A 25,963-nucleotide genomic window follows, 5' to 3' on the forward strand; every position below is an offset into this window, starting at 1 on the left:
ACAGTGAGCGGATGGCACAGGACAGAGTGAGACAGCTGAGCAGGAGACAGTGAGCGGATGGCACAGGACAGAGTGAGACAGCTGAGCAGGAGACAGTGAGCGGATGGCACAGGACAGAGTGAGACAGCTGAGCAGGAGACAGTGAGCGGATGGCACAGGACAGAGTGAGACAGCTGAGCAGGAGACAGTGAGCGGATGGCACAGGACAGAGTGAGACAGCTGAGCAGGAGAAAGTGAGCGGATGGCACAGGACAGAGTGAGACAGCTGAGCAGGAGACAGTGAGCGGATGGCACAGGACCGAGTGAGACAGCTGAGCAGGAGACAGTGAGCGGATGGCACAGGACAGAGTGAGACAGCTGAGCAGGAGACAGTGAGCGGATGGCACAGGACAGAGTGAGACAGCTGAGCAGGAGACAGTGAGCGGATGGCACAGGACAGAGTGAGACAGCTGAGCAGGAGACAGTGAGCGGATGGCACAGGACAGAGTGAGACAGCTGAGCAGGAGACAGAGAGCGGATGGCACAGGACAGAGTGAGACAGCTGAGCAGGAGACAGTGAGCGCATGGCACAGGACAGAGTGAGACAGAGTCTAGCCGGGCTACCTCTGGTTACCCAAGCAGTGTTGTTTTTGGCAGCAAATTTCTATTTTAGTTTTAGTCTCTTGAAACGTTTTAATTTAGTTTTAGTCACATTTTATTCACCTGGAATGTTTTAGTGTTTAGTCTAGTTTTAGTCGACTAAATATCATAAGATTTTAGTCGACTAAATCTACAGTTGATTTAGTCAAACAAAATGTATTTGGGCGGGCCTTGATGCCATCGTAATGGCTGTTTTTTCACTTACTGAAAATAGACTATCTACAAGCCCACAACGCGTCGCGTCGCAGCGCAACGCGTTGTGAGCTTGTAGATCGTCTATTTTCAGCATGCAACTAATTGTAAAATGACTTATACTAGATCTCTTGTCCACTAGTCCCTTCCTAACATGTTAGTCTAGTTTTTATTTGTTGACGAAATTGTCAGTATATTTAGTCGTAGTTTTAGTCACCATAGCTTAGTTTTCATTTAGTTTCCATTTCGTTTTCGTCAGTGAAAAAAGGTAGTTCGACGAACATTTTTCGCCATAGTTTTAGTCAACGAAAACAACACTGTACCGAAGTGAGAGCGTCTGAACCACTACGTCCCTGACGGGAAGAGATGGGTCATTGTTTTGACACGATTCCTTCTACCAGAGGAGTATTTGGGACATTTAAATGGTGTTAAGGCACACCCAGGTCTCGTGACATCACTATGACATCATCAGCGATGATAGTAAATCAGGCATCATATATCATAATAAATGCGACCTGCTGTCGCAATTAAGCCCATATATGGAGATCCCTGATGTCATCAATATTGGATGTGGATATATGTCAGAACCTGTTCTGACATTCCATATTGATCCTTCCCCATCCATCCTTCCTCTTTGATGTCTCCCTTTTGACTGATACCTGTCCATTTAAACTCTAGACTGGCCTGCCCCAAAGTTATTAGTGCAGCCGCGCCCGGGCAGCCGGCGAAAACTAGAGTTCTCAACAGGCCCGAAAATTAAGGCCCAGCCCTACCTGGGCCCTCATCAAACCCTGTACACTCAAGACACTGCCACCGCTGCCACCCTTAGATCTCCATATATGGAGCTGACCTGTTCTGACATTCTATATATTGATCTGACCTCATCAAATGCTGTACACTCAAGTCACGCTCCATATATGGCCAGTGCAAGTGACCTCAGGTCGCTTCTCGCCCTCAGGCGTCTTACTGGTATAGTTTACTATGCAATAACCCAGCATTGCACGGGTTATTGTGCTTGGAGGCCAGTCTATGATGTCAGACATGATATCAGGCATGTCCTGACAAACACAAACAAACAAGGCTTTTTGTGCAATGCACTTTGAATTGTCTTGTTGTTGAAATATATTAAGAGCATTAAGTGCAAAAGAAACATTATAAAAGCACTTTTGAATGAAATGGAGTAAAATAAGGTCACATTCCCACCTAATACTTCGGTAGACTCAATGCGAATGGGCGGAGAAATTGGGATTCTTGCATATTTAATTTGCTGCGGTTTGCCTTCACACTGTAATCCGCAGCAATTGGAAACTAGCATACACAGTGAAATCTATGGTGATAAAATTATACTCATAACGTGCATGTGTCGTGCCGTCTGGGACTGGACCTCCCCATCTCTCTCTCTCTCACACTATACGCACGCAGCCACGCACTGTTCTTTTGGGCATGGAGGCACAGCGCTGAGGACACTGATATAACAGACATAGCAGCGCAAAATGTTTACAAGTTTATCGAGATGAAAGTCCCTACTCCCCAGTCCCCACACAGTGACAGCGCTCCATGTTTACGGCACGCACAGACAGACAGACAGACAGACAGAATATTCTGTAGGTGTAGGCTATAATACACTGCAGTGTTTTTATGTGTTTCCTTAAGCAATTGATTAATGTACTCGTCCTCATTTCGATCCACGGTAACGGGATCTTTGCGCTGCGTAAAATATGCCTTCTCCGTCTCCAACTTTGTTCAGCTCCTCACCCGCCACAATGTTTGCTCCATTTCCTTTATTTACTGCGGATTGCATTCACACCTGCACCGAATCGTAATCAAGTGCGATTGGAAGCGAAGCGAAACCCCCGTTTTTGCTCGGAGTAGAATGCGGTTCTTTGATACGCATTAGATTTCGAATGAGCTTTCACACCTGCCAAACAAAGTGCACTTTCTGACAATGCGCAGCAGGATTCGTTTTAATCGCAGCAAAGCTTTCTGTTGTGAATGTCACCTAAGTGGCAGTGGCAATTTTGGCAAACAGAAACAAGTTCGATTTTAAATGAATCTACGGTTTTCTTGGGAGTTTGTTCCAGATATTGTGGGGAATGAAAAGTGGATGCAAGTGGAGAAGGTCAAAGTAGGAGGAACGATTGATTCCTGCCAAATTTAGAAACACTCATCTGTGCATCCTCCTTTGCCAGCAATTCACCCGCAGTACCCCTGTGGAAAAACCTGAAAGCCACTTTCTGACCAGGCCTTGTGAGGGAGGGAGCCTGTTCGAGAGAGTAAGGACTGTATTAGGTGGTAGGGTAGGGCAGTAGTATTCGCCACAGGGAATTGGTAAGAATTCACAAGGAGACAAGGATGGAGTGTTGCTCGTAGGCACAGTCTTTGTTGTACAGTATGTAGCACAGCACATTTAAACAGCACAGTATGGTAGATTGGCAAGACACAATAATCTTTGTCTGTTCATGTGGTTCTAAAGGAGGGAGGGAGACAAAGGAGATCACAATATATAGTATGCATTGCTTACAATACAGCAAACTCCTCCATAACTACAAAATGTACTTACTCCACAAAGCAAATAACACTCACTAAAATATACACAATGTACACAGCCGTTAAGTATTCAAAAAGAATCACTTAAAGGGGAATTCCACTCATTTTCAACATTTTACTATGTCATTAATATACCTTAGAGCTGTTGTGTGGAAATATTTAAAAAGTTCCCCCATTCTGTGTTCTGAAAAAAATCATTAACATGGTGAAACACATCTTGATGACATCATCAAGATGTGTTTCACCATGTTAATGATTTTTTTCAGATCTCCAGTTTTAGGAAACACCGAATGGGGGAACTTTTTAATTATTTCCACACAACAGCTCTAAGGTATATTAATGACATAGTAAAATGTTGAAAATGAGTGGAATGCCCCTTTAATTATATCAGCTTCATGAAAGGAAATTATCACCATCATCAAATACAACATAAGGGAACTATATTGTCACCCATATTCTGTATATTAACACATGGTTGCCACATTGACATGGGGAAATCAAACCAATCATTAGTCTTGTCATTTACATGAATCAGAACCAAATAACAATAATGTTGGTAACTTACTTTGGGTCAGTGACGCACACAACATAAACATTTGACAGGTAGTCGACTGGTAACACAGTAAAACAGACAAACAAAACAAATGTTCAGCTCTGTTGCTGGCATCTTCTCCTGTCCTTGTTCTGAAGTGAATGAAAGCTCTCATCAAGAGCACGGTGGTGTGCTAATAATTAGAGATGTCCCGATACTGTATCGGTATCGGGAAAAGTATCGGATCGGCCCTTATTTGTCATATCGGGTCATATCGGTATCGGTGAAAATGCCAGTCTAACCACAGATCCGACACAGGGGTAAGGGGTCGACACTATGGCAGGTAAATCAAATGTTGGGGCATGTGGAATTTGCTTTGGAGTTGCCCAAACTGCAAGTGCACAATTGAGTGAGGAGTCTGCTATAAACACAACACGAGATATATAGCTAGATAGCTATAAACACAACATGAAATCACGACACTGGTATCGGTATTCGGTATCGGTATCGGCTAACACAGAAATTGAGGTATCGGAATCGGATCGGAAGCGAAAAAAGTGTATCGGGACATCCCTACTAATAATCACACCTGCACTGGATGTGACTTAATTGTCCATTTCAATTAGGGCCTTTTGTACAGATCCTCTTCTCTTAGAGGTTTTGGGGACATTTTGTGTGAAGTAACAATGTCACTGGAAGAAGCCCTCTGTGGCGCTCGCGACTCCCAACCCTCAATTTTGTTACTACATTAGGGGAACAAAAGCTACCTCAGAAATATGACACAAGACGGTATGCGTTGGCGTTATTTTTGGCACGACAGTGATGCGGTCAGGAACGAGGTATAGATCCGAGTTCCGCAAGCATCACTGCTGTCGATGAAACCATGCACCCTTGAGATTATACAACAGTATAAGTTACCATGAAAATTAAAAAATAAATAAAATTGGGGCATTTCGCTCTCAAAATAACAAACCTGTATCTCTCTGTTATCCTGAAAATGCATGGGGTCTGAGTCCCTGTTTACATACCCAACATTGAGATGGCTGTGCGCTATAGACAACTTTTCCAAAACTGAACACGGAGAAACAAAACATATAGATTTAGCTACTATGTCTGCAAACCTCCCATGCAAACTGTTAGCCTATAGGCACATCTCATTTTTATATTTTGATTAGGTGTGCTGTTATGCTCGTTTGAGCACGTGTAGAGAGCCTATTTGAACCAATCAGATTGCTTAGTGGGGGAACTACCTGTTGTATGCTATATGTTTACACTGTCTCTCGGCTTACATAGAAAGGTTCAGCAGTGTTTATGTATAGCCTTCATTCTGCATATCAACGGCAAACCGAAAGCAGAGAGCCCGAAACAGCATGGAGGCAAACTAAACGCCTGATTGATTTCCTGTCCCCATTCCTTCTCCCAGACCAACACCCTCGAGTTACACTGAACCTGAGCCACTTTCACTCTGGTGTCCCTACTTAGAAAGACTCAAAGATAGTGGCCATCACAAGGCATCAGGATGCTGGGAAACAACGATATACCTGCATACAAGTAACGTGTGTGTGTGTGTGTGTGTGTGTGTGTGTGTGTGTGTGTGTGTGTGTGTGTGTGTGTGTGTGTGTGTGTGTGTGTGTGTGTGTGCGTGTGCGTGTGCGTGTGTTTCTTCTCATTTTAGCAATCGGGGTGCAGATGACCTTGGACTTGCTAGAAAAGAGGTTCTGGGCAATCGCCAAACAGGTAACCCACACAACCCTATACATTTTGGCCATTTGAAAAGCTCACAATGTGTCGCAACGCGACTCATTGTGAGCTTGTAGATCGGCTATTTTCAATAGATTTTGTACACATTTTGAACTTGTGAAATGGCACATTCTGCACAATGAGTACTTTTACTTTTAGTACTTTAAGTACATTTTGATGCCGATACTTTTGTACTTTTACTCAGGTGCATTTTCAATTCCGTACTTTTACTTGTAACGAAGTAGTTCTAAATTGCAGTATTGGTACTTGTACTTAAGTAAAACAATTGAGTACTTTTTCCACCATTGCATATTGAAACGACGTTCCACAGAAAGCTAAAAATAGTCAAACAATCTGCAGAAATAGCAGATCTATACAAGCTCACAATGCACCACCTTTGCGATAGATTCGTGAGCTTGTCAGACTGGCTATTTTTGCTTTTTTGACTTACAACAAAGTATAAGTGGTATTATAGAATTGGTTAATGTGACTTTGACGTCATTCAAAAGATGATATACATTTTCACATCCATATTTTTGTTATTCAAATGATGTGTACTGCATAGCTTGCAAGCTAGTTCAGGCATGATGCATGCACTCGAGAGAGATTTACTGTACTGTACATGCGCGCGCCAATTATGCAGCTGACCAATGTGTTGTCACTGAAGGTTGGGTACAGTATGCGCTCCTCCTCTGTCTCAGTGCCAGCCAGCATAGGGCACCCTGCCTCCCCTGTGGGTTCTGTTTCCACTGGGGGGGGGGGTGATATACTGTATCGCTCTGATCTGAAATGGTCTTCTAATGTGCTGAGCAAGGGTTTAATATGTAGCAGAGCTTGAACAACAAGATCAAAATATTCACACTTTTTCCCCACACATTTTCCACATTTTATAAATCAAACTTAATGATTGAACTAAAGCACAGCAATAATTACCTTTTGTAATGTAATTGGGACGATACCCACTCATTATCAAAGAAGAGTTTATAAGCACATACAATAATGCAACCCATAGACACAATCATAATCGAGCCCTCAACCATAGAGAACACATAGGGATGCCCCCTTAGTCAGCTGGTTCAGGGAATCTGTGCACAAACACAAGCACAACTACCAGACAGAAAACACATTCAACAAAAAATAAATCTACCTGACATACCGGACAACCCAAAACCAAAGCGAAATGGAATGCTATTTAGCCCTGAGTAGAGAATGTAGCCTACAAGGGCAGAATACCCGAGCACGGTGAATGACCCAAAACTAAGCCTTGACGAGGTACAGATGAACTCAGTGAACACAGCCTTGCAATAGAGAAAGGTGCCACAGACCTGCACGCTCCCAATGGAAGACAGGATACTGTATGTATCTGTCTTCTAACTTCAATAGAGAAAGGTGCCACAGACCTGCACGCTCCCAATGGAAGACAGAATACTGTATGTATCTGTCTTCTAACTTCAATTGAGAAAGGTGCCACAGACCTGCACGCTCCCAATGGAAGACACGATACTGTATGTATCTGTCTTCTAACTTCAATTGAGAAAGGTGCCACAGACCTGCACGCTCCCAATGGAAGACAGAATACTGTATGTATCTGTCTTCTAACTTCTAACATAGACCATATAAACAGAGCTGCTACCTTTAAACACGTTTTATATTGGAGGACTTTTTTATACATTCGTTTTGGGGAAAATGCTGCTTAATTGTCCCAAAAGTGACTGCAAATGATTGCAGCTACTGTATATGATACGTATAGCTTGCGGAGTTAGTTCAGTCAGATATACTCGATCGCCATTACTAACCCTATTTAAGCTCACCTAGACTGCATGCTTTCTTCCTGCCTTCCTTCTGCTTATGGTTCCTGGTTGTTGTTATGTGATGTTTTCTCCCAACGCCACCCCAGCACCACCGGTGGGCTGGGGTGGTTGTTATTGTATATCTATCTATCTCCCTGCTCTTATAATGTTTAATGATGGTGTTTAATTGTGCCGAGCAGGGAGAAAAATGTAACGGAGCCGAACGCCAAGATACAATATTATATGCACACTTGTTTCTCATTCAAATATTGGTTAAATCTATTTGTGAGTTATCTGACTGAATTCTTTCAAAACGGCTTTATTGCGACTGTAGGTCGCAGTTTACTATGAAAACCTGCAAAACCTGTCAGTCAGTCCGTCACACCTCGTGACACGCTCCATACAGCATATATTATGGCCAATACAGAATTCATTCCATATGTTGATCTGACCTCATCTGACATCATCAAACCCTGTACACTCAAGACACTGGCCCCCGCTGCCACCCTTAGATCTCCATATATGGAGCTGACCTGTTCTGACATTCCATATGTTGATCTGACCTCATACACTCAAGACACACTCCATATATGGCCAGTACAGAATTCATTCCATATGTTGATCCCCCCCCCCCCCCCATGCCAAAGCGGTGACCTGAAAGGTTTGAGAACCACTGATGTAAAGTATAAGACAAATAACCAGAATCTGTTATAATCGTTTTATTCTTTCCCTTCTGTTTTGCTCCCAGCCTGAGGATACAGATGTAAGTAGATCATACAATCTTCTTCTTTTTTTTACAAAAGCACTTTGGTCTTGTGTATTAAGACCAAACATTAACCTTGTCCACTCACTGACTCTGACCATCCCTCTACTCATTTATTCCTTATCCATCCTGCCCCCCTTCTCTCCTCTCTCTGTCCACTGCCCCCTTCTCTCCCCCTCTCTGTCCACTGCCCCCTTCTCTCCTCTCTCGGTCCACTGCCCCCTTCTCTCCTCTCTCTGTCCACTGCCCCCTTCTCTCCTCTCTCTGTCCACTGCCCCCTTCTCTCTCCTCTCTCTGTCCACTGCCCCCTTCTCTCCTCTCTCTGTCCACTGCCCCCTTCTCTCCTCTCTCTGTCCACTGCCCCCTTCTCTCCTCTCTCTGTCCACTGCCCCCTTCTCTCCCCCTCTCTGTCCACTGCCCCCTTCTCTCCTCTCTCTGTCCACTGCCCCCTTCTCTCCTCTCTCTGTCCACTGCCCCCTTCTCTCCCCCTCTCTGTCCACTGCCCCCTTCTCTCCTCTCTCTGTCCACTGCCCCCTTCTCTCCCCCTCTCTGTCCACTGCCCCCTTCTCTCCTCTCTCTGTCCACTTCCCCCTTCTCTCCTCTCTCTGTCCACTGCCCCCTTCTCTCCCCCTCTCTGTCCACTGCCCCCTTCTCTCCCCCTCTCTGTCCACTGCCCCCTTCTCTCCTCTCTCTGTCCACTGCCCCCTTCTCTCCTCTCTCTGTCCACTGCCCCCTTCTCTCCTCTCTCTGTCCACTGCCCCTTCTCTCCTCTCTCTGTCCACTGCCCCCTTCTCTCCTCTCTCTGTCCACTGCCCCCTTCTCTCTCCTCTCTCTGTCCACTGCCCCCTTCTCTCTCCTCTCTCTGTCCACTGCCCCCTTCTCTCCTCTCTCAGTCCACTGCCCCCTTCTCTCCTCTCTCTGTCCACTGCCCCCTTCTCTCCTCTCTCTGTCCACTGCCCCCTTCTCTCCTCTCTCTGTCCACTGCCCCCTTCTCTCCTCTCTCTGTCCACTGCCCCCTTCTCTCCTCTCTGTCCACTGCCCCCTTCTCTCTCCTCTCTCTGTCCACTGCCCCCTTCTCTCTCCTCTCTCTGTCCACTGCCCCCTTCTCTCCTCTCTCCTCTCTCTGCCCCCTTCTCTCCTCTCTCTGTCCACTGCCCCTTCTCTCCTCTCTCTGTCCACTGCCCCCTTCTCTCCTCTCTCTGTCCACTGCCCCCTTCTCTCCTCTCTCTGTCCACTGCCCCCTTCTCTCCTCTCTCTGTCCACTGCCCCCTTCTCTCCTATCTCTGTCCACTGCCCCCTTCTCTCTCCTCTCTCTGTCCACTGCCCCTATCTCTCCTCTCTCTGTCCACTGCCCCCTTCTCTCCTCTCTCTGTCCACTGCCCCCTTCTCTTCCCCTTCTCTCCTCTCTCTGTCCACTGCCCCCTTCTCTTCCCATTCTCTCCTCTCTCTGTCCACTGCCCCCTTATCTTCCCCTTCTCTCCTCTCTCTGTCCACTGCCCCCTTCTCTTCCCCTTCTCTCCTCTCTCTGTCCACTGCCCCCTTCTCTTCCCCTTCTCTCCTCTCTCTGTCCACTGCCCCCTTCTCTCCTCTCTCTGTCCACTGCCCCCTTCTCTCCTCTCTCTGTCCACTGCTCTTTTCTTGTCTACTCATTTTATGCTTTCTCTCTCTCTCTGTCTGTCTGTCTCTCTCTCTCTCTCTCTCTCTCTCTCTCTCTCTCTCTCTCTCTCTCTGCCCACCCCACCCTCCATCTCTCTTTATCAAATTCAGAAGGAATTCATTTAAATTCTGCAGTATGTCTAGTCATCATGAGTACATGAATCTTAATCCAAGACTAATGACCTCTCCTGTCTGTCTCTCTGTGTCTCTCTCTATGCTCTGTGTATCTCTCTCTCTCTCTCTCTCTCTCTCTCTCTCTCTCTCTCTCTCTCTCTCTCTGTCTCTCCCTCTGCAGTGCACTGCCATCGAAGGTGTCTGCCCTCTAAGCTGTCAAAGCAATGTAAGCATCCAACGTTCAGCCTCACCTTATAGTCTAATTCGTTTTTTTCCACACAAATGCATGATGACTTCCTCCTTGACAAACAACACTACATGCATAACACTGCAGTAATTACTTGTGCAAGCAGAGCGCGCAAGTAAAGTTGTCTGTCCGGTGCTCCGATGTGAATGCCGTAGCTGCATGATTTGCTTTACAGAGCAATGGAGAAAGAAAGCAAAGAAAAGCAAGGCATAAATACATGTATGTAATCTGAAACCTACCTTTTAATAAGGGACATTTAGCTTAAATTATGGAAAATCTGGAAAAAAAAAGGCTTACCACTAGATTTCTTCACAGATGTGTTCATAAAGGTGTCTACTATCACAGAAAGAATTGTTCCAACCCAACTCCCTTGGGAAACTTTGTGAAAGCTGCTGAAAGTTGGGGTACCATTATCAACCAATATAAGGCAAAACATTCCAAATTTCATTATACTTTAAGTAGCATGTGACTAGGGGGTCATGATGCTGAATCCATTGCAAGCATTAGTTTTGCACAAAAAACACTCCTTTGCCTAAAAATGCCCATAGCCATCATCACACATGTGATGAGGTCAGCACATTTGGGCACATTTGGGCAAGTGGCTATGACCGAATTTAGCCCAAGGAGTGTTTTTCGTGCAAAACTAATGCTTGGAATGGATTCAGCATCATGAAAACCCCCTAGTTTGACATGTCACATGCTACTTAAAGTATAATGAAATTTGGAATTATTTGCCTTATATTGGTTGATAATGGTACCCCAACTTTCAGCAGCTTTCACAAAGTTTCCCAAGGGAGTTGGGTTGGAACATTTTTTTCTGTGATAGTAGACACCTTTATGAACACATCTGTGAAGAAAGCTAGTGGTAAGCATTTTTTTTGCAGATTTGCCACAACTTAAGCTAAGTTTACCTAACTATTTATTACGTCACCATCGAGAGCCAGTTATACCCTGGCATTGGTACATATCTTCATTACGTCACTCTCAAATCATAAAACAACCACATAAAGTAACCACAGTATACTACTCATCAACTTACAAATTACATATAGGCATTCATATATAGCATTCAGTGTCGGGTGGCTTAAAGGTAATGCCTCTATGTAAACTTAGCACATAGCTAGACCTAATAACTCAATATTGAAACCAATATTTCACAGAGAGGTTGAGATTTGAAAGTTCGTAGCGGCCAACAGTACTTGCGCGCTCTGCTTGCGCACTAGTAGGCCATTTATGGCTTGCAAGTAGGCACTCGACAGAGTGCAGTTCTAGTTCTATTCTATAAAGTCCAGGTTGTCTGTGGTGGAATGTGCCCAGATATGGACAACATCCCTGACCCTCAAGTCAGCGCAAATCAGAATTGTTAGGCAATGGTTTGCCTGCACAACAACTCAATCAATCACGATGAAGACCTCTGCTTTACTGTGTTCATTAGGGCTGTCACCATTATGACATTTTAACGGACCATTAATTGTCACATAATGAAAAGGGTATCCTTGAAAGACAAAGAAGAGGTCCCGCACACTGTCAGACACTTGCCAAAACAAATTGCTCTTTAATAGGTCGACGTTTCGGTCGCTTAGACCTTCATCAGGACAGGCAATAGAGGGTATCCACATTAGGGCATTAAGCAACTAGTCGACTAGTTTACTAGTCGACTAGTAAATCCACTAGTCGACCTTGCTGGTACTAGTCGACTAGTTGATAAAAAAATATGTTTTACCGATTTTGTAGGCCTCAATATCAGGTAGATTATAGTTATAGTCACCAATGTACACAGTTTTTAAATGTACAAATATTATTTAAAAAAAAAAAAACGTTTTTTTTTTTTTTGAAACATAAAAGGTGGTTTAACAACTAGTAAACTAGGCAACTAGTCAACTAGTAAAAATGACTAGAAGTGAATGCCCTAATCCACATGCATAAAGTGAATGGGAAATCGAGTGGCAAATCAAGTGGCAAAGTGACTTGGCAAAGTGAGTTTAATGTCGCTTAACGTGGTTTAATGCAGTCAGATAGGACTTTTCTGTTTGGATGTATGGGCTGTCAAGGCCAGAAAAGTAGTTTTTTGCCACTTAGTATGCGTTCCTGCATAACTTCCGGGTATGATGATGATGTCACGCGCATACCCTCTATACAGGGCACAATAACCACCAAACATTTATAGACCACACCCCCACAGTGAGAAGGTCATGGAGATGCAGGTCATTGGCTGCACAGATAACCAGAACCCACAAGTGCACTCCCCTCAAAACCATAGACCCACGCTAAATAAAAAATAATCACCCCCGTGTGAACTGAGTGATGTAAGGTCTTAGCCTGTCTGACGTAATGAAATCATGTCTGACGTAATGAAATCACACCCGGGTGAACAGGGTGAACATAGCAACCATGCTCATTTTTTCTGCACAAACAAAGCCAGTTGTATGAAATCACACCCGGGTGAACAGGGTGAACATAGCAACCATGCTCATTTTTTCTGCACAACAAAGCCAGTTGTAGGAGTGGTTTACACCACTCAAAAAAGGTGTATGCAATCCCATAATGCAAGATTACAACATTTATCAGGGTCAGGGCATCACTAAAGCAAAAAACAAAACTGTGACAGTGTACTGTAAGTCATGCAGGTCTTCAATATCTAAAAGACAAGAGAAGTGATATTAGTGGATTAATTGTCACACAAATAATTGCGATTAACACTTTAATTGTGTTTCTGTCATTATAACATTGTTTGGAACATTATGAATGCATCTGTTTAGCTGTCAGTCTTCGTAAACAAAGGTTGCACAGGGCAGATATGACAATAACACATATTTAATGACTTTATTCTTAAAAATAAACATTAATATAGTGGAAATAGCCTGTGGAAGAAGCTCAAAACGTGCTCAAAACGTGCTCAAAACGTGTCGCGCTGTGACGCGTTTTGAGCTTGTAGAGCTGCTTTTTCCACTATATTTGAGATCTTCTTTTTTAAATATATGAACATTTTTAACTTGGAAATGATGACGATTATGAAAAAAACTAAACAAGACTAGTGTTCATTGGGCATATTATTTAGTATATTTACCATATTCATTTGTCTCCAGGATCTCAACTGCTACTTGGTGGACAGTAACGGCTTCATCCTGCTGTCCAAAGAAAGGAGAGACGTAAGTGTTACAACCTTTGAATATGTTTTGTTTTAATACAAATTGTATTAATTTGTGGCTTATTGTTAGTAAAGAGCAAGTCCTTTGCACACCTACAAAGGCGACGGGTGCATGGGAGAAAACCAGACAAGGGCCCCAAGAAAAACAAACACCTGCACACTTTGTCTTCAAATGCAAGAAAGAACATTTCGTGGGAATTTAACAACGTTTCGGTTTGTTAGACCTTCACGGGTCATCAGCTTATAGATACAAAATACAACAACAGTTTGGGACACTATGAGGTTTCCACCTTACAGAGACGACTATTATGCTGAAGGTTGAATAAGTTAGCAAAAGCAGATAGTGATGTGACACAGTTAATGAACTGGAGTGGAATTGGTTCAGCCTGATTTATAACAACGACACCCGTCGCAACGAATTAACCCATTCAGGCCTGACGTCGAAATAAAAAAAACATTCACTCTGAAAGAATATAATATTCAAAGATTTGTGCCGCATTTTTACGATTTTTCAAAAATAGCAGACCTACAAGTTCATAGCGCGCCACTCGGTGGCGCGCTATGAGCTTGTAGATCTGCTATTTTTCAATAGCTAAAGTATAACATAATGCTTAGTTAAAACACCAAAAGGGGTTCCCGCCCAAAATGGGTTTAAAGCTATAATATGACACACATGCGTCATCAGGTCTAAATGGGTTAAGCATTAGTTTGTCTATGTAGCACGTACGCTAATTGGCAAAACAACCACTCTGGGTGCTTTGTCATTTTCGCTATAGTGTGAGTGTGGGTATGGTCCAAAGCCTCTTAACCCATTCTGGTCGGGAACCCCTTTTGGTGTTTTAAGCATATTATGGTATACTTTTTTTGCTATTGAAAAAATAGCAGATCTACAAGCTCATATGTCTGCTATTTTTGAAAAATCTTAAAAATGTGGCGCAAATTTAGAATATATATTCTTTCAGAGCGAACATTTTTAACTAAAATCTTTACTTCTGGGAGGGTCCCCTGGAACAACATATTTTCAGATTGGGGTCGGAGGCCAAATACATATAATTTTTGGGGTCCTTGACATGAAATAGTTTGAGAACCACTGACAGAAAACCGTCATGATTTAGAAGACATTTTGTAGAATCAGGTCCTCAGGTCTAAATGGGTTAAAATGCAGTCTTTTGCAGTTTTGGGACAGCAGGAAGGTTGATGGGATTACAGGGTATAGCAGAAATGCAGGAGAGAGAGAAGGTTCTGGTGCGAATGCGATTCAGCTCAAGGCCTGCGGGGAAATATATGGTTGTGCTGGTCGTCGCCCCACCACCATTCATCATTTGGTACAGTGTTCAGCTGTGTGGCTCACAGTATTCTACATGGGGCTCTGTGTAGATCACTCTGACTGTCGTTAATGAAAGTGTGAAAATTACATTATACTGTAAGTGCATTTACAGTCCCATACCCTTGGTCTCTTCCGGGCTGACACCTAGAGGTACCCATCAATGTCTTTCAGGCCAAAAGTACCTCTGGTAGCTACACCTCTGATGGGTGGGGTTTAGCCTTAAGGGGTGTGTTTTTTTCACCCACTGTGTAATATAATAAATGGACAGTAGGTGGCAGTAGGACAGAGGCCACAGCAACATTGCATAATGCACTGTGATGTGCTTATAAGGCGCTTATAATACTTCATAAACCTTGTTATGATGTTCTGTATGTTGTTGTGCATAACTGTAAACATTTATAACAAGTGTTACGAAGCCTTAAACGTGTATTATAATGCATTATAAATGTCTTACTGAAAGGTTAATGATGAAGTGAAGTTGTTGTCGAACTGCCATGGCATGCCATGGCATACATGCCATGCCATTTTTGGGGCATGTCAGGTGGACATTTTCCAAAAAATGCCAATGAAGAATTTTCAATATTATATACAAATATAGAGCTACAAGCTCACGTTGCGTCACATCGCAACCGGCTTTGAGCTTGTAGACCTGCAATTTTCATTGTATGACAAAGTATATAGAGCGTCGCAGTCCCGCCCCTGGCGAGCAGCCCGGAAGAGAATTTCCCATTATTTTTTTCCCATAGACGTTTCAGAAAGTATTTATTTAAAGACCTTTAACACAATCAGCGCCGGGATTTTTTTCAAAATAGAAGCTCGGGGTGCCGGGCAGATATGGCAGCTTTTACTCTGAAAGCCGGGGGGCTTCCGTTCCGTACAAAAACCGGGAGGCATAATGTTGCTTGCTTACCTTACGATAATTGCGATAAAGTCTCTCTAGAAGCGTTAATTTTCCGGGCGAGAGGCATGTTGAAGTCAGAAATGAAGACAGAAGTATAGCCATCTGGTCAAAACCACGGAGAGCTCCCTAGATTACGCGCGGTGAGCCTTTCTTTCTGAGCGCTAAACAGGGAAGTGAACGGGAGCGCACATGTGCGAGAAGCAAGGAGTACATTGCAGAAGAATAGGCCAACCCAAAAACATATATATATATATATATGTATATATATATATATATATATATATATATATATATATATATATATATATGTGACCGGGTTTGGCAAATAGGCCCTCATCTCGACCAGAGTAATTTTTCAGTGATTGTGCTGTTTTACCCAAAGCTGAGAAAATCCCCTTTGACTTATAAATGTATACATTTAATTTGCCCAAATCAATAATATGTTGGAATGAAAACCTCCTTCAACATTCAAGCTGTGTTAATATGAAAAAAAACGAAAATCACAAAAAAATAAAAATCAAGTTTATTTTAGATTTTCTGCCTTTTCATTATAGGCGAGATGAGGACCATTTTGCTAGACCTGGTCACATATATATATATATGAAAAAGCGCTAGGACGTGTACACATGTCGTCGCAATCAGTCGGTTGTTTAATACAAATCTAAATGTTTTTTTTTACCACAGCCCTCCTATGAGACACAGGCCGAGTAGAAAATAATTGTGGTATTATATCATGTCAAAATAACGGTAGTAGGTCGCACACACCAAGACTTCAGTTCAAATAGTTTATTTCATATTTGAACAAATAAGGACAAACGTTTCGGCTATCCAGCCTTCATCAGTGTGTAGTGTGACTGAATGTAGGTTCCTTTTAAAGGAGTGGTGACATGGTGCAGGTGCACAAAATCACCGCTAATCACCTCATATCACACCCGGTGGTCATATGAAGAGGTATTATATCATTAGTGAGTACCAATTATATGAAGATAGGTTGAAAAGTGGTGAAGTGGTCCTTTAAGCCATGGACAAAGACGAACACGGCCGAACAAATAATTAGAAAGAAGAAAAAAAGGGCATGAGGGAACAACACTTTGTTTTTGTTTTTGTTTCTTCTTTCTAATTTGTTCGGCCCAAATAATTGTGTTTATTGTCATGACTTGTCAGGAGCCGAGTTGGCTTTGTCCCAGGCTTACAGGACTTTAATCCATTCTGTGGCGGGAACCCCTTTTGGTGTTTTAAGCATTATGTTATACTTTAGCTATTGAAAAATAGCAGACCTACAAGCTCGTATGAAGTGCCATGTTTTTATTTTCTAGATCAGGGGTTCTCAACCCATGGGTCACGACCCCCCAGGGGGTCGCCAAATTATTTTGGGGGGTTCACCCCCCCCCACAAAAAAAATGTATAAATACAAAAAAATATTTTCTTTCTTTTTTTCCCCGCAACTGAAGGGTTGGATAATGGTTAATTAAGAGTTTACATAGTACACATAGTGCATGCATAAACTTTCCTTAATGATTATATCTGGTTTCAGTATTTATTTATGATGTATTCTCGCTATAATTAAGGTTATTGTAGCAGTCAATTTGTATTGGGGGTGGGGAGGGGGGCAGGGCGGGGGTCGCGAGACATGGCCAAAGCATTTAATGATACCACATTAAAAAATCAAACATATTTTCGATTGTCCACGAATATAACTTTTTCCCTTCCTTTTTAAATAATTTCTTTCACATTGTTGTCCCAATGAATGAACCACTGTGAGTGCTTTGAGTAAGCACGTAGTGCATAGAAAAGCGTTATAAATATGCAATTCATTATTATTATTGTCATAATGGTCATTAGACCATTATATTAGGAGCAATAACGTACCTATCTCCCAGACTCCCTCCCACAGTCAGAGTTAAGAGTTTTAATGAATGTAGAATTATGTGCAGGATGTCATTTACATATAAATGTGAAGGACTTTGTTTATTTGACAAATGTTTTTTTTAAATTGTTTATTTTAAACCTCTCCCTCTCACTTATGCCAGTGATCCTATAGTTTGTGCCGATGTTGGCACCGGTGTCAAAGGTTGCCTAATTTGTGCGGGGACTGCAGGGGAATGAGTTGGATTCATGAGCTTAATAATTAGCCTGGGATCCAGCCTGATTCTCTGCGTTCCGCAAGTCTGAAATGTCACAAATGAATCACAGTAAATGCAGCTGATGTATGATTATTATATTCCATGGTACTTGGTGAAGTGTGTGGTGATGGGTGACAGGGTGTCACCGTCACACAGGTGACAAACCTGCCTCGCAGAGAGAGACTGACAGGAAGATCGCTCCAAGACTTTTGAGCGATGCTGTAATTTGTGTGATGCTTCTGGGTTTTTAAAGCCTTGTGTTATACTTTAGCTATTGAAAAATAGCAGATCTACAAGCTCAAAGCGCGGCACCAAGTGCTGCGCTACAAGCTTGTAGATCTGCTTTTTTATCGTAAAAATGAGGCGCAAATCTTTGGATATATATTCTTTCACAGCCAACGTTTTTAACTCACATTTTTACTTCTGGGGGGTCCCTGGAACAACATATTTTGAGATTGGGGTCCGGGGCCAATTACATATAATTCTGGGGGTCCTTGACATGAAAATGTTTGAGAACGACTGACACATAGAAACATGAGGTTTCTCAGAAAACTGTCACGATTTAGAAGGCATTTGTTGAATCGTCCTCAGGTCTAAATGGGTTCATGTCTGTTACATTGCAATACCCACTCCATGAGTATTGTTTTTTTCCCTCCTAATGCAACTGGCCTCATGGGGAGGTCACGACACGTGCTGTGTGTCATTGACAGAGTGACAGAAGGCATGGTGGCCCTGCATGGTCACAGTCAGCCACACCACTGGGGTCTCATATAAGGGTATATCATCAACAACATCTGGACAGCCCGCACATTGTTGCTTCTAATCCCTGCCGGCCGCATTAGTGAAGACTGCAGGCTCATGCCCCCACCTGTGTGTGTGTGTGTGTGTGTGTGTGTGTGTGTGTGTGTGTGTGTGTGTGTGTGTGTGTGTGTGTGTGTGTGTGTGTGTGTGTGTGTGTGTGTGTGTGTGTGTGTGTGTGTGTGTGTGTGTGTGTGTGTGTGTGTGTGTGTGTGTGTGTGTCATCTTGAAGATGGATTAGGAACGAACCACGCGAGTGTAACAAGCAGCTCTCACTATGTGTGTGTGTGTGTGTGCTGCATTTGATGTGTGTGTAAATGTTTTCCATGGATGGACAGTTTGGACACACAACAGAAAATAAATAACAACAGCTGGAGACATTAATCACAATTATCAATATGACAAATTGTGAAAATAGCCCATCCACAAGCGTGTGGATCTGCCATACTTTCTCTGTTTATTTATTTATTTTTATATAAAGAAAACATAAAGTGAAACTTTTCAAAAGATTTTGCCAAAAATAGGGAGGGACACATGGGTTAATGTGGTTGACATATTATTCAATTAATTACATTAATTGAATTGTTTATTGCTTATCAGACTTGGCTACATTCCCCTAAAGGAAATGCACATGTATGTCATGTATGTCAGAAGCAGGGATTAAACGGTGATAAAAAATGAATGACCAAATCCCCCCCCCCCACAGAAAATCCAACCGTATGCATGCTGCGTGTACATTTAATTCAAAGGACTAAGGAGTACTATACAATCTATCTCCACTTAACCCATTTTGGACTGAGGTCGATTAAAAACAAAACATTTTTCTGAAAAACCCATGTTTCTATATGTCCGTGGTGCTCAACCTTTTTCATGTCAAAGACCCCCAGAATTATCTCTATTGGGCCACGGACCCCCATCTCAAAATATGTAGTTCCCCCCCCCCAGAAGCCAATATTTTAGTTAAAAAGGTTCGCTCTGAAATATATATTCAAAGATTTGCGCCACATTTTAATGACTTTTCAAAAATAGCAGATCTACAAGCTCGTAGCGCGCCACTCGGTGGTGCGCTATGAGCTTGTAGATCTGCTATTTTTCAATAGCTAAAGTAGAACAGAATGCTTAAAACACCAAAAGGGGTTCCCGCCCAAAATGGGTCAAGGCTGTGGTGTTGCTTTTACGTTATAGGTTAGCAGCCATCAGCCATAAGGGCAGATTACCATGGCCCATTAAGAGCCATTATTACAAGGGATTCTGGCCAAGCCTAGCCTACCAACTTACTCATTGACTCCTTTATGTTAAAGTGCTTCAGCTGGCGGTCACAGCTCGTCCCGTTGATCCATCAACGCTTACATTTGAAGCATTCAGCTGATGCTTTTATCTAGCCTGGTAACCATCCCGGTGTGCTCTCCTCCGTGTGCATCATCAGTGCTCATACCATATAGGTGGGGTTGGCGAAAGGGCCTCTCTGTGTGGTGTTCTCCCCGTGTCCCCTCAGGTAGGTATACCCTCACAAAACACACGCAGTAATCCTGGTCTCTATAGAGAGTCGCAGTCCCGCCCCCTACCAGGGCCCAGGAAATGATTCTCCGTTCATTTTCCTCATAGACTTTTCAAAATGTTTTTATTTAAAGACCTTTTACGCAAACACCATTTTTGGGCCAAAAAAATAATTAGAAAGAAGAAGAAAAACAGCAGGTTACAACACTTTTTTGTTGTTTTTCTTCTTTGTAATTATTTGTAATTATTTATTATTGTTTGTAATATTGTGTTTATTGTCATGATTTGTCACGACTCGAGTTGGCTTTGTCCGCAGCGTAACCGTCTTTAAATAAATACTTTTTGAAATGTCTATGGGAAAAATGCACTGGGAATCATTTCCTGGGCCTGGCGTCGTCATGACAGGGGGCGGGACTGCGACGCTCTATACTGCCTCCCCCATGCCTGAAGGAGGGGAACATTTTTGAGATGATAGAATGGTGATGGATGATGATGGTCATGGAAGGGGAACCTTCTGAAAGCTTCATGGGCAAAGATAATAAACTTCAAAATCTTAAAAAAACTGTCAAAATGACTTCTCAGACATGCTAGTGTTAAGGAACAGGTTGGAGTAACGCGTGAACTCCCTCTACGAGCTATACGTCCTACCGGGGAAACTCCCTCCTGTCAGGTGATAAGAAACGGCCTGCTCACTCATGCATTGAAGGAAGGATGAGCTCAGTTTGGGGCTCTCCCCTGGTTTACAGCTTAGGCAATTGGCACCAGGTGAAAAAATGGGGTACAAAATCATGGGATAAAAATATATAAATTAGACCCTCCAAAAAATCCTTGATTATGCGGGCAAAAATTCTTGATTATGCGGGCTAGAATCCTTGAATTTGCGATGAAATATGCTGGGCTTATGTGGGAAATATGTGGGAAGTTTGTGTGATTAATATATGCCCTTTTTGAAAAAGATTTACCCCTGCATAATCTGCTCCATTTGACTGATTATGCGGTAAATTATGCAATCACAATCACACATTTTTCTGGAGGGTCTAATAAATAAATGAAATAGTTTAGGAAACACAGCACTAGTGTGGGGGGACTCCTTTCATGCTGTTTCAGGAATCACAGATGAGAACAGTGGGTCAGGACATGACTTTGGTGGGATCCCCAGAATCACAGATGAGAACAGTGGGTCAGGACATGACTTTGGTGGGATCCCCAGAATCACAGATGAGAACAGTGGGTCAGGACATGACTTTGGTGGGATCCCCAGAATCACAGATGAGAACAGTGGGTCAGGACATGACTTTGGTGGGATCCCCAGAATCACAGATGAGAACAGTGGGTCAGGACATGACTTTGGTGGGATCCCCAGAATCACAGATGAGAACAGTGGGTCAGGACATGACTTTGGTGGGATCCCCAGAATCACAGATGAGAACAGTGGGTCAGGACATGACTTTGGTGGGATCCCCAGAATCACAGATGAGAACAGTGGGTCAGGACATGACTTTGGTGGGATCCCCAGAATCACAGATGAGAACAGTGGGTCAGGACATGACTTTGGTGGGATCCCCAGAATCACAGATGAGAACAGTGGGTCAGGACATGACTTTGGTGGGATCCCCAGAATCACAGATGAGAACAGTGGGTCAGGACATGACTTTGGTGGGATCCCCAGAATCACAGATGAGAACAGTGGGTCAGGACATGACTTTGGTGGGATCCCCAGAATCACAGATGAGAACAGTGGGTCAGGACATGACTTTGGTGGGATCCCCAGAATCACAGATGAGAACAGTGGGTCAGGACATGACTTTGGTGGGATCCCCAGAATCACAGATGAGAACAGTGGGTCAGGACATGACTTTGGTGGGATCCCCAGAATCACAGATGAGAACAGTGGGTCAGGACATGACTTTGGTGGGATCCCCAGAATCACAGATGAGAACAGTGGGTCAGGACATGACTTTGGTGGGATCCCCAGAATCACAGATGAGAACAGTGGGTCAGGACATGCCTTTGGTGGGATCCCCAGAATCACAGATGAGAACAGTGGGTCAGGACATGCCTTTGGTGGGATCCCCAGAATCACAGATGAGAACAGTGGGTCAGGACATGCCTTTGGTGGGATCCCCAGAATCACAGATGAGAACAGTGGGTCAGGACATGACTTTGGTGGGATCCCCAGAATCACAGATGAGAACAGTGGGTCAGGACCCAGAACAGTGGGTCAGGACCCACCCCCCCCCCCCCCCCCCCCCCAGAAAATCCAACCGTATGCATGCTGCGTGTACATTAATTCAAAGGACTAAGGAGGACTATACAATCTATCTCCACTTAACCCATTTTGGACTGAGGTCGATTAAAAACAAAACATTTTTCTGAAAAACCCATGTTTCTATGTCCGTGGTGCTCAACCTTTTTCATGTCAAAGACCCCCAGAATTATCTCTATTGGGCCACGGACCCCCATCTCAAAATATGTAGTTCCAGGGACCCCCCCCCCCCCAGAAGCCAATATTTTAGTTAAAAATGTTCGCTCTGAAATATATATTCAAAGATTTGCACCACATTTTCACGACTTTTCAAAAATAGCAGACCTACAAGCTCGTAGCGCGCCACTCGGTGGCGCGCTATGAGCTTGTAGATCTAAAATATAACAGAATGCTTAAAACACCAAAAGGGGTTCCCGCCCAAAATGGGTCAAGGCTGTGGTGTTGCTTTTACGTTATAGGTTAGCAGCCATCAGCCATAAGGGCAGATTACCATGGCCCATTAAGAGCCATTATTACAAGGGATTCTGGCCAAGCCTAGCCTACCAACTCACTCATTAACTCCTTTATGTTAAAGTGCTTCAGCGGGCGGTCACAGCTCGTCCCGTTGATCCATCAACGCTTACATTTGAAGCATTCAGCTGATGCTTTTATCTAGCCTGGTAACCATCCCGGTGTGCTCTCCTCCGCGTGCGTCATCAGTGCTCATACCATATAGGTGGGGTTGGCGAAAGGGCCTCTCTGTGTGGTGTTCTCCCCGTGTCCCCTCGGGTAGGTATACCCTCACAAAACACACGCAGTAATCCTGGTCTCTATAGAGCGTCGCAGTCCCGCCTCCTACCCTGGACCAGGAAATGAAACCCAATGCATTATTCTCATAGACATTTCTTAAAGTATTTATTTAAAGACGGTTACGCCGCGGACAAAGCCAACTCGAGTCGTGACAACTCATGACAACACAAACAATATTTTGGACCAAACAAATAATTACAAAGAAGAAAAACAACAAAAAAAGTTTTGTAACCTGCCGTTTTTTTCTTCGTAATTGGGTTTCATTTCCTGGTCCAGGGTAGGAGGCGGGACTGCGACGCTCGCAGTCCCGCCCCCTACCAGGGCCCAGGAAATGATTCTCCGTTAATTTTCCTCATAGACTTTTCAAAATGTATTTATTTAAAGACCTTTTACGCGTCGTACAAAGCCAACTCTTGTCGTGGCAAATCATGACAACAAACACCATTTTTGGGCCAAAAAAAGAATTAGAAAGAAGAAGAAAAACGGCAGGTTACAACACTTTTTTGTTGTTTTTCTTCCTGGGCCTGGCGTCGTCATGACAGGGGGCGGGACTGCGACGCTCTATACTGCCTCCCCCATGCCTGAAAGATAATAAACTTCAAAATCTTCAAATCTTCAAAACAGTCAAAATGACTTCTCAGACATGCTAGTGTTAAGGAACAGGTTGGAGTAACGCGTGAACTCCCTCTACGAGCTATACGTCCTACCGGGGAAACTCCCTCCTGTCAGGTGATAAGAAACGGCCTGCTCACTCATGCATTGAAGGAAGGATGAGCTCAGTTTGGGGCTCTCCCCTGGTTTACAGCTTAGGCAATTGGCACCAGGTGAAAAAATGGGGTACAAAATCATGGGATAAAAAAATATAAATTAGACCCTCCAAAAACTCCTTGATTATGCGGGCAAAAATTCTTGATTATGCGGGCTAGAATCCTTGAATTTGCGATGAAATATGCTGGGCTTATGTGGGAAATATGTGGGAAGTTTGTGTGATTAATATGTGCCCTTTTTGAAAAAGATTTACCCCTGCATAATCTGCTCCATTTGACTGATTATGCGGTAAATTATGCAATCACAATCACACATTTTGTCTGGAGGGTCTAATAAATAAATGAAATAGTTTAGGAAACACAGCGCTAGTGTGGGGGGACTCCTTTCATGCTGTTTCAGGAATCACAGATGAGAACAGTGGGTCAGGACATGACTTTGGTGGGATCCCCAGAATCACAGATGAGAACAGTGGGTCAGGACATGACTTTGGTGGGATCCCCAGATGAGAACAGTGGGTCAGGACATGACTTTGGTGGGATCCCCAGAATCACAGATGAGAACAGTGGGTCAGGACATGACTTTGGTGGGATCCCCAGAATCACAGATGAGAACAGTGGGTCAGGACATGACTTTGGTGGGATCCCCAGAATCACAGATGAGAACAGTGGGTCAGGACATGACTTTGGTGGGATCCCCAGATGAGAACAGTGGGTCAGGACATGACTTTGGTGGGATCCCCAGATGAGAACAGTGGGTCAGGACATGACTTTGGTGGGATCCCCAGAATCACAGATGAGAACAGTGGGTCAGGACATGACTTTGGTGGGATCCCCAGAATCACAGATGAGAACAGTGGGTCAGGACATGACTTTGGTGGGATCCCCAGATGAGAACAGTGGGTCAGGACATGACTTTGGTGGGATCCCCAGAATCACAGATGAGAACAGTGGGTCAGGACATGACTTTGGTGGGATCCCCAGAATCACAGATGAGAACAGTGGGTCAGGACATGACTTTGGTGGGATCCCCAGAATCACAGATGAGAACAGTGGGTCAGGACATGACTTTGGTGGGATCCCCAGAATCACAGATGAGAACAGTGGGTCAGGACATGACTTTGGTGGGATCCCCAGAATCACAGATGAGAACAGTGGGTCAGGACATGACTTTGGTGGGATCCCCAGAATCACAGATGAGAACAGTGGGTCAGGACATGACTTTGGTGGGATCCCCAGAATCACAGATGAGAACAGTGGGTCAGGACATGACTTTGGTGGGATCCCCAGAATCACAGATGAGAACAGTGGGTCAGGACATGACTTTGGTGGGATCCCCAGAATCACAGATGAGAACAGTGGGTCAGGACATGACTTTGGTGGGATCCCCAGAATCACAGATGAGAACAGTGGGTCAGGACATGACTTTGGTGGGATCCCCAGAATCACAGATGAGAACAGTGGGTCAGGACATGACTTTGGTGGGATCCCCAGAATCACAGATGAGAACAGTGGGTCAGGACATGACTTTGGTGGGATCCCCAGAATCACAGATGAGAACAGTGGGTCAGGACATGACTTTGGTGGGATCCCCAGAATCACAGATGAGAACAGTGGGTCAGGACATGACTTTGGTGGGATCCCCAGATGACAGTGACGTGACAATTTAAAGATGGAGTGCCGTGATTTTTATACTTTTTCTGTGTTGTATGTTTCTATGGAGTTAGCCTCGGGGAAAAAAAAGTCTGGGGCCGAGTCCACTTCAATTTGGCATACAGTAGCGCAAACGTCGGTCTCTCTCTGCTGATTTCTGATCGTCTGCACCTTTGTTAAATAGACGCAGACACGCACGCGCGCACACACACACACACACACACACACACACACACACACACACACACACACACACACACACACACACACTCCTCTCTCTCTCTGTGGCTCTAATTAATTCGTGTCTAGTTTCTCCCGGCGGATCCTGCCGGGGGAGCTGCCTATGCCATAGAAAGCATATAATAGGTGAGTTCCAGTCTACTATGGCGTTAATATTACTCTAATAGACCCCCAGTGTGGTTATGTCTTCCCTGTGTATTTTTGGTTTCTTCCTGAAAGCTGAAGGGGGGGGGGGGG

At 43.8% G+C, this 25,963-nt stretch overlaps 1 protein-coding gene across 1 annotated transcript in view; it reads left to right on the plus strand.

Moving 5' to 3' along the window:
• Positions 1-5,599: 5,599 nt before the first annotated feature.
• Positions 5,600-25,963, plus strand: part of LOC306923879 (voltage-dependent calcium channel subunit alpha-2/delta-4-like) — a gene marked incomplete at both ends in the record, with an annotated part of 44,782 nt that continues 24,418 nt past the window's right edge. Inside the window, 4 exons of the mRNA XM_079502223.1 lie at positions 5,600-5,647; positions 8,189-8,203; positions 10,155-10,199; positions 13,307-13,369. Coding sequence (XP_079358349.1) covers positions 5,600-5,647; positions 8,189-8,203; positions 10,155-10,199; positions 13,307-13,369 — 171 coding nt within the window. The remainder of the gene's footprint in view (positions 5,648-8,188; positions 8,204-10,154; positions 10,200-13,306; positions 13,370-25,963) is intronic.

Source organism: Electrona antarctica (assembly GCF_951216825.1).
Source record: "Electrona antarctica genome assembly, chromosome: 5".
NCBI lineage: Eukaryota > Metazoa > Chordata > Actinopteri > Myctophiformes > Myctophidae > Electrona > Electrona antarctica.